We start from the raw sequence: 14,031 nt of genomic DNA, 5'->3' as shown, positions 1-14,031 counted from the left end.
GGGCAGGAAGATCTCTGAGAGTCTCGCACTCCTCAGGGATACGATCGCCTACGTGCAGGACAGGGGGGTGGACACCTGCCTCATCAGCCTGGACCAGGAGAAAGCCTTTGACAGGATATCGCATACATATATGAGGGATGTCCTCTCCAAAATGGGCTTTGGGGAGGGAATCGGAAATTGGATCAGACTGCTCTACACCAACATTGTCAGTGCAGTCTCAATCAATGGGTGGGAATCAGATAGCTTCCCTGTAAGATCTGGAGTCAGGCAGGGATGCCCCCTCTCACCCGCCTTGTTTGTGTGTTGCATAGAGCCATTTGCCGAATCCATCAGGAAGGATGCGAGCCTGAGGGGGGTGACTATTCCTGGCAGCGGGGGCCTGCAGGTTAAGGCCTCCCTGTACATGGATGACGTCGCTGTTTTCTGCTCGGATCCGCTGTCCGTGCACAGACTCGTGTGCATCTGCGACCAGTTCGAACGGGCCTCGGGGGCCAAGGTAAACCGAGGCAAGAGCGAGGCCATGCTCTTCGGGAACTGGGCCGATCAATCCTCTATCCCCTTCACCGTCAGGACTGACCACCTGAAGGTGCTGGGTATTTGGTTCGGGGGGGCTGGGGCGTGCGCCAAGACCTGGGAGGAGCGGATCAGGAAGATGAGACAGAAACTAGGCAGATGGGGGCAACGGTCGCTCTCCATCGCGGGAAAAAACCTGGTCATCAGGTGTGAGGTCCTCTCAGTATTGCTGTATGTGGCACAGGTCTGGCCTATCCCCAGGACCTGTGCCGCCGCAGTCACCCGGGCCATCTTCCAATTCATTTGGAGATCAAAGATGGACCGGGTCCGAAGAGACTCTATGTACAAAGACCGGTGCAATGGGGGAAAAAACACGCCCAATGCCACCCTCACCCTGATGGCCACCTTTGTGTGTGGCTGCATCAAGCTGTGCGTGGATCCCCGGTATGCAAACACCAAGTGTCACTACGTACTGAGGTTCTACCTGTCCCCGGTGTTGCGAAGGATGGGCCTGGCCTCGCTGCCGCGGAACGCTCCGAGTAGTTGGACCGTTCCGTATCACCTGTCCTTCGTGGAGAAATTTATGAGGAAAAACACCTTTGACCACAAGTCCATCAGGAAGTGGTCAGCACGTAGCGTCCTTGAGACCCTTCGGGAAAAGGAGAGGGCGGATCCTGTCGAGTGGTTCCCTGAGCAGACTGTCAAAGCCATTTGGCAGAATGCCTCATCGCCAGAACTTTCCAACAAGCACCAAGACGTGGCTTGGCTGGTGGTGAGAAGGGCTCTGCCCGTGAGATCCTTTATGCACGCCCGGACTCTCTGCCGCACCGCACGCTGCCCTCGAAGTGGCTGCGGGGGGGACGAGACTGTCACACACCTCCTTCTGGAATGTGCCTATGCAGAGGAAGTCTGGAGAGGAATGCAGTGGTGCTTGTCGAGGTTCGTCCCGAGCAGCGCCATGACGCGGGACTCCGTGCTCTACGGCCTGTTCCCCGGGACTCACACCGAGACGAACATTAACTGCGCCTGGAGGATCATCAACTCGGTGAAGGACGCTCTCTGGGCGGTCCGAAACCTGTTGATCTTCCAGCTGAAGGAGTTGACCCCGACCGAGTGTTGCAGACTGGCACATTCCAAGGTCCAAGACTACGTGTTGAGGGACGCGCTGAAGCTTGGGGCAGCTGCCGCCAAGGCGCGGTGGGGAAAGACCACCGTGTAAGATCGGCCTGCCGAAAGAAGAACAGGGGGCCCATACAGACGTTTTTTTGGGCTCTGCTGATGCCCCAGCCAAATATATGTATATATACAAGATTGAAAAAATGCACAGGATTGTAAAGGACAAGAATAAAGTCGAATCTGTGTTTGTAAATATGGACATATGTATGGCATGATCCAATGTACAGACCATCAAATCATTTATGAATAAAGTATATTTTTGAAATAAAAAAAAACTAGAGAAAGAATAGGGCCCCTTAAAGATCAATGCGGTCATCTATATGTGAAACCACAGATGGGAGAGATGCTAAATAAATATTTCAGGTCAGTTTTAACTGGATGTTAGGGAACTCGGGGAAATAAATATTAATGTCTTGAAAACAGTTCATATTATAAAAGAGGTGCTGGAGGCTTTGAAGTAAAACATAAAGGTAATCAAGTTAGGGATGAAATTGCAGGGCCACTAGCAGACACTTGTATTACCTACAGCCACAGGTGAGGTGCCAGAGGACCAGAGGGTGGCTAATGTTGACCCTTTATGTAAAAAAGGCTGAAAGGAGAAGCCTGTAGACCAATGAGCGTGATGTCATTGGTGGTTACGTTGTGGGAGAGGATTCGGGAGGAAGGATTTACATGCATTTGGAAAGGCAGGACTGATTAGGGATGGTTAGCATGGCTTTGTGCGTGGGAAATCTTGTGTCACAAATTTGATTGAGGTTTTTCAGGCTGTAACAAAAATAATTGAAGGCAGAACGGTAGATGTTGTTTACATGGACTTCAACAAAGCCTTTGACAAGGTTCTATATGGAACAGTAATTAGTAAAGTCAGATCACATGGGATTCAGAGTGAGTTTGCCAATTGGATACAAAACTGGCTTGATAGTCGGAGACATGAGTTGGCGGTGGAGCGTTGTTTTCGACTGAAGGCCTTTGACCAGCAGTGTTCTGCAGGGGTCAGTGTACAGTCCACTGTTGTTTGTCATTTATATAACTGCTTTGGATAGAAATGTAGGAGGGATGGTTAGTAAGTTTGCAGATGACACCAAAATTGATGGTATAGTCGACAGTGAAAAAGGTTATCTAAGGTTACAAAGAGATCATTGCTCAATTGGGCCACTGGGCTGAAGAGTGGCAGATGGAGTTTAATTTGGATAAATACGAGATATTGCATTTTGGTAAAGCGAACTTACACTGTTAATAGTAGGGCCTTGGGTAGTGTTGTCGAATAGAGAGAACTAGGGGTTCAAGAATATAGTTCTTTGAAAGTGGCATTACAGGTAGACAAATAGTTAAGGTGTTTAACATGCTTGCCTTCATTGCTCAGCCCCTTGAGTATAAGAGTTGGAATGTCATGTGATGTAAGGGATGTTGGGGAGTCCTTTTCTGGAGAACTGTGTGCACTCTGGTCACCCTGCTGCTGGAAGGAGATGATTAAATTGGAAATGGTTCAAAATAGATCTGTCAGAATGTTGCAGGGACTGGAGGGTTTGAGTTCTAAGGATAGGCTGGAATCTTTTTCACTGGAGTGTAGGACGTTGAAGGGTGACCTCGTAGACATTTATAAAATCATGAGGTGCATTAATCAAGTGAATAGCAAAGGTCTTCTCTCGGAGGTGGGAGAGTTCAAAACTAGGGGACACATTTTCAAGGAGAGAGAGGAGACAGTTATAAGGGACCTAATGGGCAACTTTTTCATACAGAGCGTGGTTCATATGTGGAATGAATTTTAGATTAGATTAGATTTTCCACAGTATGGAAACAGGTCATTTGGTCCAACAAGTCCACACCAACCCTCCGAAGTGTAACCCACCCAGACCCATTCCCTTACCCAACATTTACCCCTGACAAGTGCACCAAACACTATGGGCAATTTAGCATGGCCAATTCAGCTGACATGCACATCTTTGGATTGTGGGAGGAAACCAGAGCAACGGGACAAAACCCACGCAGACACAGGGCGAATGTGTAAACTCCACACAGACAGTCACCCAAGGCTGAAATCGAACCCGGGTCCAAGGCACTGAGAGACAGCAGTGCTAACCTTTGAGCCACCATACTGCCCCTGAACTGCCAGATGCAGGTATAATTACAACATTTCTAAGATATTTGGATAGTGTATGAATAGGAAACGTTTAGAGGGATATGGCCAAATGCAAGCAGGTGGGACTAGTTTAGTTTGGGAAACTTGGTCAACATGGACAAGTTGAGGTAAAGGTAAAAACAAGGAATGCAGATGCTGGAAACCAGAGTCTAGATTAGAGTGGTGCTGGAAAAGGACAGCAGGTCAGGCAGCTTCCGAGGAGCAGGAAAATTGACATTTCGGGCAAAAGCCCTTCATCAGGAATAGAGGCAGTGTGCCTGCAGAGTGGAGAGATAAATGAGAGGAGGGTGGGGGTGGGGAGAAAGTAGCATAGAGTACAGTAGGTGAATGGGGGTGGGGATGGGGATAGAGGTGATAGGTCAGAGACGAGGGTGGGGGAAGGTAGCAAAGAGTACAATAGGTGAATGGGGGTGGGGATGGAGGTGATAGGTTAGTGAAGAGGGTGGGGTGGATAGGTGGAAAGGAAGATAGGCAGGTAGTACAGGTCATGGGGATGGTGCTGAGCTAGAAGGTTGGAGCTGGGGTGAGCTGGGGGAGGGGAAATGGGGAAACTGGTAAAATCCATATTGATGCCATGGGGTTGAAGTGTTCCAAGGCAGAAGATGAGGCATTCTTCCTCCAGGCATCGGGTGGTGAGGGAGCAGCGGTGGAGGCGGCCCAGGACCTGCATGTCCTCAGCCGAGTGGGAAGGGGAGTTAAAATGTTGGGCCACAGGACGATGGGGTTGACTAGTGCGGGTGTCCCAGAGAGGTTCCCTAAAGCACTCTGCTAGGAGGCGTCCAGTCTCCCCAGTGTAGAGGAGACTGCATCGGGAGCAACGGATACAATAAATGATAATGTTGGATGTGCCCGACCCCCAACACCTCATCTTCACCATGGATATCCAATCCCTCTACACCTCCATCCACCATGACTAGGGCCTCCAAGCCCTCAGTTCCTTCCTCTCCCGACATCCCCAACAGTACCCTTCCACCGACTCTCTCATTAGTTTGGCTTAACTGGTCCTCACCCTTAACAATTTCTCCTTCGAATCCTCCCACTTCCTCCAGACCAAAGGGGTAGCCATAGGCACCCATGTGGGCCCCAGCTATGCCTGTCTCTTTGTTGGCTACGTAGAACAGTCCATTTTCCACAGTTACACCGGCACCACTACCCACCTCTTCCTCTGCTACATTGATGACTGCATTGGCACCACCTTGTGCTCCCGCGAGGAGATTGAGCAATTCATCAACTTCACCAACACATTCCACCCCGACCTTAAATTCACCTGGACCATCTCTGACACCTCCCTCCCCTTCCTGGACCTCTCCATCTCCATTAATGACAATCAACTTGGCACTGACATGTTTACAAACCCACCGACTCCCATAGCTACCTGGATTACACCTCTTCCCACCCTATCTCCTGCAAAAATGCCATCCCATATTCCCAATTCCTCCAACTCCACCATATCTGCTCCCAGGAGGACCAGTTCCACCACCGAACACACCAGATGGTTTCCTTCTTTAGAGACCACAATTTCCCTTCCCACGTGGTTAAAGATGCCCTTCAATGCATCTCATCCACATCCCGCACCTCCGCCCTCAGACCCCACCTCTCCAACCGTAACAAGGACAGAACCCCCCCGGTGCTCACCTTCCACCCTACCAACCTTCGCATAAACCACATCATCCGATGACATTTCCGCCACCTCCAAACAGACCTCACCACCAGGGATGTATTTCCCTCCCCACCCATTTCTGCCTTCCGCAGAGACCGTTCCCTCCATGACTATCTGGTCAGGTCCACGCCCCCCCCCCCCACCCCCCCCCCCCCCCCCCCCCCACCCAACAATCCACCCTCCCTTCCTGGCACCCTCCCTTGCCACCGCAGGAATTGCAAAACTTGCGTCCACACCTCCTCCCTCACCTCCATTCAAGGTCCCAAAGGAGCCTCCTACATCCATCAAAGTTTTAACTGCACATCCACCAATATCATTTATTGTATCTGTTGCTCCTGATGCAGTGTCCTCTACATTGGGGGGACTGGACGCCTCCTAGCACAGCGCTTTAGGGAATATCTCAGGGACACCCGCACCAATCAACCACACCACCCTGTGGCCCAACATTTCAACTCCTCCTCCCACTCTGCCGAGGACATTCAGGTCCTGGGCCTCCTTCACCGCTGCTCCCTCACCACCCGATGCCTGGAGGAAGAACACCTCATCTTCCACCTCGGAACACTTCAACCCCAGGGCATCAATGTGGACTTCACCAGTTTCCTTATTTCCCCTTCCTCCACCTCCAAACTTCCAGCTCAACACCGTCCCCATGACCTGTACTACCTGTCCATCTTCCTTTCCACCTATCCACTCCACCCTCCTCTCTGACCTATCACCTCCATCCCCACCCCCATTCACCTAGTGTACTCTTTGCTATTTTCTTCCCACCCCCACCCCCCTCTCATTTATCTCTCCACTCTGCAGGTACCCTGCCTCTATTCCTGATGAAGGGCTTTTGCCAGAAACGCTGATTTTCCTGCTCCTCGGATGCTGCCTGAACTGCTGTGCTTTTCTAGCACCACTCTAATCCAAAAGTTGGGGTGAAGGGTCCGTTTCCGACTCGCATGACTCTATGGCGTTATGATTACTACTTGCTAGGAGATCTTTTACTTTGGAAATAATTTATTAGAACTGCCTCATTACCCATAACCAGAACCACGAAAGCCTGTTCCCCAGCTGGCTCTAAGACACTCTCTAATGAACTCTATAAATTCATTGTCATAACTACCATTTCCAACTTCATTGATCAGATCAACATGAAGTTCTGAAATCAGAGTTAAGCCGGCCAAATTAATACCCTGACTTCTCATTTTTTGTGTGTGTCACAGAATACTGTCTTGTTAGTTCATTTTAACAATTCCCTCTTCATCCTGCTATCAAAACGTTTTGTACCATTTTGTTGCTGGCGGTAAGGTTCTGCAGAGCTCCAGCACAAGCTTCCAATGTGGCATCAGACTTGGATTTACCCAAAAGGGATGTGTACATTTTGATTGCTTTTGAATGTGACAGGTTGTTAACACCTTTAGGGTTGTCATCTTCTTTCGGGAAAGGCATATTATCTAAATCAGGCTGTTGAAGGAAAGAAACGAAAAAAAACCCAAAATTACAGAAAGGTCAATATAAACATTTAAAGGATGGCTTATCATTTTTGTTTGCAGTGACAGCATATTGCTGCTTGTGGACTGGTCATCTGATTCTCAGTTCTATTAAAGCAGAAAATCAGATGCGGTATAAAACTGGAAAGCAAATCCATAAATTACAATTAGCTGCCGACTCTGGAACTCTCCACCCCATAAAAGGTGCTGAGGCTAGGTTGATTAAAAGATTCAAAATAGAAATTGGTAGATTCTTATAAGCAAGGATATTAAGAATTCCAGAATTAAAGCGGACAGCTGGAATCAAGATATGAACATGGCTTAATCTAATTGAACATCAGAACACTATTGAGGGCCTGAACAATTTAGCTCTGTTCTTACATTCTTAATGTTCAGAGGTAACTTGTTAAAAAGACGAATGAAATGTATTCTATCTATTAATTCTGCTGCGAGTGCACTTTATTGTAGTGCAAAGGATTGGTGAAATTCAAAACATGGGAAGCTAGACGTAAGATTTGAGGCATTAAAACAGATCAGAATTTATTGGAAAATTGTAAAAGCAATACTAGCAGTAACTCTTGGAATTGATGCCAGTTACCTCATCAAACTGATCACTTCCAGGGCTGAAACATCCCACTGAGGACTTCTTTGTTGTTCTGTTTTGGCCTTGCACATTTCCTTTTGCATTAATGTGGCTGAACACAGCTGGTACTTCAGTATCCAAGTGGTATGTGAGGTTATGTAGGATGCAGACACAGTTTTCAACAGACTGTCAGAAATTTAAAATGTATTATAGAATTAATAAACAAAAGGTTTATGCAATTAATGTTTATTATAACAAAGACTTATAAGATCATACAGTACAACATTGTCAACATAAAGTAACAAAAGCTTCACTCAGATTTTAACAAATTATATTGGAATATAAAGTATAACATTGTGTTCACCAGCTTGTATGGCATCAGAGATAATCACATCAAGACCCAAACCCTTAATTTAGTTACATAAAGTGAGCCTTTGAGACATTGTCAAAATAAATCCTCTGTCCTGTTGAAGTCAGAAGCTTGTACAGTTATCTATTTGAGGCTTTTAAAAATGACAGAACTATTCAATACAATAAGATAAAGAGGTTACTTCTGTTGGTGGGGAATTCAAAACAAGGGATACAATCTTAAAACCAGGGCTAGGCCATTTAGAATGTAAACAAACTTATTCGTCTCTAAGAGTACTCCCATGAATGTTATGACCATTGCCACTGTCAAGGCTTGAAATTAATTGATTTGTATTCATTGAAGGTATAAAAGGATATGGATCAATTGCAGTTGAGGTACAGATCTACCATGATCTTAGTGAATGAAGGAACGGACTCAACATTTCTAGACAGTGGAAACCAGACGCTGGAAACCAAATACTGGATTAGTGGTGCTGGAAGAGCACAGCAGTTCAGGCAGCATCCAACCAGCAGCGAAATCGACGTTTCAGGCAAAAGCCCTTCATCAGGAATAAAGGCAGTGAGCCTGAAGGGTGGAGAGATAAGTTAGAGGAGGGTGGGGGTGGGGAGAGAGTAGCATAGAGTACAATGGGTGAGTGGGGGAGGGGATGAAGGTGATAGGTCAGGGAGGGGAGGGTGGAATAGATAGGTGGAAAAGAAGATAGGCAGGTCGGACAAGTCCGGACAAGTCAAGGAGACAGTGCTGAGCTGGAAGTTTCGAACTAGGATGAGGTGGGGGAAGGGGAAATGAGGAAGCTGTTGAAGTCCACATTGATGCCCTGGGGTTGAAGTGTTCCGAGGCGGAAGATGAGGTGTTCTTCCTCCAGGCGTCTGGTGGTGAGGGAGCGGCGGTGAAGGAGGCCCAGGACCTCCATGTCCTCGGCAGAGTGGGAGGGGGAGTTGAAATGTTGGGCCACGGGGTGGTGTGGTTGATTGGTGCGGGTGTCTCGGAGATGTTCCCTAAAGCGCTCTGCTAGGAGGCACCCAGTCTCCCCAATGTAGAGGAGACCACATCGGGAGCAACGGATACAATAAATGATATTGGTGGATGTGCAGGTGAAACTTTGTGTCAACTGATGTGGAAGCATTGGTTTAACACAATTTCTTTAAATTACTTTGCTAAGAGAGTCAGCAGTCTAACTTGGAACAGAAAGGAATTAGAACCAATTGTTACCGATAGGATTACTGCTGGAAATGATATTCTAGTGCATTTTAAATAATATATGGGACTATTGTTACATGGAGGGACAGAAAATAGTGAAGAGGCTGTGCCTTTGCTGAATGAAATAAAACAAATAATTTATAGGGAGCCCTTGTTTGCAAAGCTGGATCCCAAGTTTGCCATCTCCAGCCAGTTGAACTGCCCCGTCAACCCTCCATTTTCCTAGAAGCGACAAAAAATGCCAGTAAGCATCCATTAACAGTCTTCAGCCCAATCATTTAGTTAGCACTGCCTCCTCTGATTCCTGTATTTATGAGGAAAGCAGTCAATGTTATGACAGAAAGAACCAAGACGACTGGTGTGCTGTCATCTCCCACCAAAGCTCATGCTTTTCCACTCTCTCAAATGCTTGCAAAGTTTTCCCTCACTTGCTATCACTTGCCCGAACCCTAATACCATTTAGCCTGCATGCCTCTGTGCTGCCCACTCACTCGCTCAAGACAACTCCCCAGCAGCACGAAAAGTAACTTCTGTGTGATCCACTTTCACCACCCTTAATGCCTGCCTCTCTCACATTTCATGAGGGAAATAGCCCTCAATAGGAAAGAAGAGAGTCATGATGGGAGAACAACCTGATTCTGACTTCTCTGAATGCTGACTTACTATGCCAGGATGCTCTGAGTGAAGGCTATACTCCTTCACTTGACTGAGACCTGGTGAAAACCACTGGGTGGGATACTCTTTGGAGGGTAGGTTCACAGTCAATGGGCCAAGTGGGCTTTTCCTCCACAGTCGGAATTCTTTAAAACGATGTAGTAAAGTGCTCCTGACAGAGAGATCAATCTCACTAGAGTTCTTGGCTGTTTCTACTACAAATGTCATCATAACTCACAACAGTCACAACATTCCACCTGAAATTTAACACCAATTTTTTTCAACTGAGTTCAAAAGTCACTATCTGTCACAATGAAATTTAAACCCATGTCCAAAGAACATTTATCTGGACTGTGGAGTTCTAGCCTAGTGACTTTACTGCTATTCCACATTCTCTCTCTCCCAAATAAAATGTATCTTTGTGGTATTGAAATAAACAAAAGTCTCTTTGTTAGTGTTACTCACATCAAAAATGCTGGCTTTTACATGCACAAAGTTAATGATCAATTTTGGTACAATTACAGAAGAGGTAACAAATTAACCTTAGTTTTCCTTTGTCTGATTTCTAGCCTTAAGCCTGCTTTACACATTAATTATGTAGAGAGTTGGCAAACAAGTAGGTTCTTCATTACAAGAAAGCCACATGCCACGTTTCTTCACCTTGCTCCCTGTAAAATGGGATAACCACAGAAACCCAGAAAACAAAATCAGAATTTGACGATTTCACCCCAACTTTTCTAGCTGGAGGAAGACAGCTAGATGGTAAGTAGTTATCAGGTTCTGCTACGTTTTCAACATTTAGTGATTAAATATAAATGTGCAAATTTATCATAATTAACATGGTTCATGATTATGATTTTACCTTTGCATCAACTTGGTTTGCATTGATACACGTTTGAGTATAAGTCATGAGAGAATCAATTAATCCATTGCAGTTGCGCATCAACTGCCGACCCTCTTGGCCAGCAGAGCTCAGGTTCCTACAGAACAAGATTTACATGATGTCATATGATTTAAATTAAGTCCCTGGTGCAGAACACCAAAAAGAGAGAGATACAGACAAGAAAGATTAAATAAAGCTTAAAGTAATAATTACAATGATATGATGTTTCAAAAATAAAAGAATGCAGGAGAAAGAAACATGAATCAGCTGAAGACTTGAAGAATCCAGCATTTTAGTGTCTCGAAGAAATAGAGTAATAGAGTCTTACAGTATGGAAACAGATCCTTTGGTCCCACTCATCTATTCCGATTAAGTTTCCCAAACTAAACTAGACCCATCTGCCTGCATTTGGCCCATATCCCTCTAAACATTTCCTATCCATGTACCTGTCCAAATGTTGTAACTGTAGCTGGATCTACTATTACTTCTAGCAGTTCATTCCACAAATAAATCACACTGTGTGAAAAAGTTGCCCCTCAGGTCTCTTTCAAATCTTTCTCCTCTCAGCTGAAAAATATGCCTTCTAGTTTTGAACTCCCCTACCCTGGGGAAAAATCCTTTGCTATTCACCTTTTCTATGCCCCTCAACTTTATAAACCTCTATAATGTCACCCCTCAACCTTCCACGCTCCAGTGAAAAAGATCCCAACTTCCACCCATAACTCAAAGCCTCCAGTAACAGTAACACCCCAATAAATCTCTGCACACTCTCTAATCTAATTACACCCCTCCTATAGCAGGGCAACCAGAACTATACACAACACTGCAACTTTTACTGTAACTGTACATGGTGGTGGTGAGACCATATCTGGAATCCTGTAACAGTTCTGGTCCCCCTATTTAAAGTGAGATATCTCCCCGTTATTGGCAGTTCAGACAAGGTCCATTTGGGGGGGCTCCCTGTGGGGAGGGACTGTCTTATGAGAGAGGGCAAAAGACAGTCTTTGAGTTTTGGGAAAATGAGAGGTGATTCTCGGTGAAGCAGGTAGGATTTTTAAGGAGCTTGACAGGGTAAATGCTGAGTGGATATTTCCCCTGAAGTGAGAGTCTCGGAAGACAGGGCATAGGATAAAACGGTGCCAATTTAAGGCTGAGATAAAGGAGGAATTCCTTCTCTCACAGGATCGAGGGTCTTTGGAACTCATTGGCACAAATATGTCAATGAACACACAAATGCTTACTTTCCTGTTTTAATCCTTACTAAGAACTACCTGAGGCTTTACTTCCCGTTTTAGGTTCAGGAATGAATGATGCTCAGCTTGGCTGACTGAACAATGCAGCTGATAACAAAATCAATTTAATTTCTAAACCAACAGCAACCAACTGAGTTAGTGAATTAAATCTAACCATATCAAGAAAGGTAGCACACTACAAGTTGTGCACTAAGCATTATTTAATCATTAACAAACCACAGTTCAATTTACGTATGAACAACGAAGAGTCATTCACTGATGTTATGAGTTACTAAGCAATTGAATACCAAACTGTTAATAGACAGAGGGTTTAACATTATAAAATGTGCATTGGCGATTCAATGGATCACTAAATCAACACTGATAACATGCTCCAAAGGTGAATGATAGCATCTCTGAACAGGCTGATTAAAAAATAAAAATTTTAAACTCGAAAGACTGACTCTGATTGGTTGGGCATTGTCCCAAGAAACTGCACCAGAAAATTACTGACACCTATTTTATTGAATTGAATCACAACACTAGTGGCGTTTGTCACTGACAGGATGGTGCTTTTAAACACAAAATACATTCAGCATCTCACACAAATGGGTAATGTATGAAATCATGTCACATTAGTAATGCTAAGTATACAAGCTGCACATCCCAAAAAAAACTGACAGATCATATCAAACAGTATATCGCTTTGACAACGAACAAGGTACAGATCATATCTAGTCAGCCCAAGTTTACAAAACTTTTCATCATTTATATAAATGATTTGGATGTGAGCATAAGAGGGATAGTTAGTAAGTTTGCAGATGACACCAAAATTGGAAAGTTGGTAGACAGCAAAGAAGGTTACCTCCGATTACAACAGGAACTTGATCAGATGGGCCAGAGGGCTTAGGAATGGCAGATGAAGTTTAATTTAGATAAATGTGAGGTGAAGTATTTTGGAAAAGCAAATCTTAGCAGGACTTATGCACATAATGGTAAGATCCTAGGGAGTGTTGCTGAACAAAGAGATCTTGGATTGTAGGTTGATAGCTCCTTGGAAGTACAGTCGCAGGTGGAGAGGATAGTGAAGAAGGCATTTGGTATACTTCCCATTATTGGTCAGAGTATTGAGTACAGGAGTTGGGAGGTCAACATGTTTTATGTTTTGACATTTTTGGGTTTCTAAAACTGACAGCACCTGCACATATTGCCTGCTCTTCTGGGTAGGTCTAACTTTGTGACATTCGACTCCTGTCACAAGAGAACAATTTTTTTTTCACTTTTCCACTCCTGTTACTAATGCACTGAAATATTCACCACAAGGATTTAAAAACTTTGTTTCAGTTTACATAAGCAGACCTTTAGAGGGCCAAGATCTACTTAAAAAACTCAAAAATGAAATAACCTTCCCTTCTTAATGCACAATATAGAATTATAGAGGTGTATAAAACTTAAAGCATCATTTAAATCATCATTTTTCCACTTTAGAACAAGCTCCAAAACAATACTACATTGACGTTAACCCCCTAGCCTTCACCACTCTCTCTCACCTCCCAACCCCATACTTCCACATGTTGGCTAGTTTCAGAAAGGAATTGAAGTTGTGAAGACATGCAATTACCTTCAACTTTTAATATTCCAGAGCTTTGAAATACCTAACTTTGGGGAAGGAGGCAAATTTCTTTAAAAAATAAAGTTACTGTCATCAAGAATTGAATCTTATGTCCCCACCAATGGAGTCATGACTATTATACCTTAGACATCCTGTAGCATTGTAGAAAACCTCAGGATCATTGATTCTCGGATTTCCATATTCCTCAGAAGAATGTGGAATAATTACAGACTCAGTCAGGGCTGGCAGGGCCTCCTTAATCAAGACATCCTTGAGCTCATCACATGATGAAAGATTCCACAAGAGTCCTAATAACATGAAAAATAGTCAGCAAACTGAAGATGACATGTACAACCTGAGCCAATGGTTCAGAAAGTAACATTTTTTGTCAAATCCTCATATTACCTCTCATGCCCAATTCCTAAATCTTAACTTATTTCAGGTCACTTTGATGAAATAGAGATCGTAGCAAAAGACCACCAATAGCCTGTACACTCTCAAATTTTAATCCTACAGAGAAAATCAATTAACAG

General features: G+C 44.7%; 1 protein-coding gene across 1 annotated transcript in view; it reads right to left on the bottom strand.

Annotated features, from left to right (window-relative positions):
- Positions 1 to 14,031, bottom strand: part of LOC140467140 (plakophilin-1-like) — a 65,815-nt gene that overhangs the window by 15,426 nt on the left and 36,358 nt on the right. Inside the window, exons 6-9 of the mRNA XM_072563210.1 lie at positions 13,641 to 13,806; positions 10,634 to 10,751; positions 7,563 to 7,733; positions 6,762 to 6,938 (exon numbers count right to left, since the gene is read on the bottom strand). Coding sequence (XP_072419311.1) covers positions 6,762 to 6,938; positions 7,563 to 7,733; positions 10,634 to 10,751; positions 13,641 to 13,806 — 632 coding nt within the window. The remainder of the gene's footprint in view (positions 1 to 6,761; positions 6,939 to 7,562; positions 7,734 to 10,633; positions 10,752 to 13,640; positions 13,807 to 14,031) is intronic.

The sequence above is a fragment of the Chiloscyllium punctatum genome, chromosome 45 (assembly GCF_047496795.1).
Source record: "Chiloscyllium punctatum isolate Juve2018m chromosome 45, sChiPun1.3, whole genome shotgun sequence".
Taxonomy (NCBI): domain Eukaryota; kingdom Metazoa; phylum Chordata; class Chondrichthyes; order Orectolobiformes; family Hemiscylliidae; genus Chiloscyllium; species Chiloscyllium punctatum.
The sequence above is the reverse complement of the archived record's forward strand: the minus strand, read 5'-3'. Positions and strand labels throughout refer to the sequence as shown.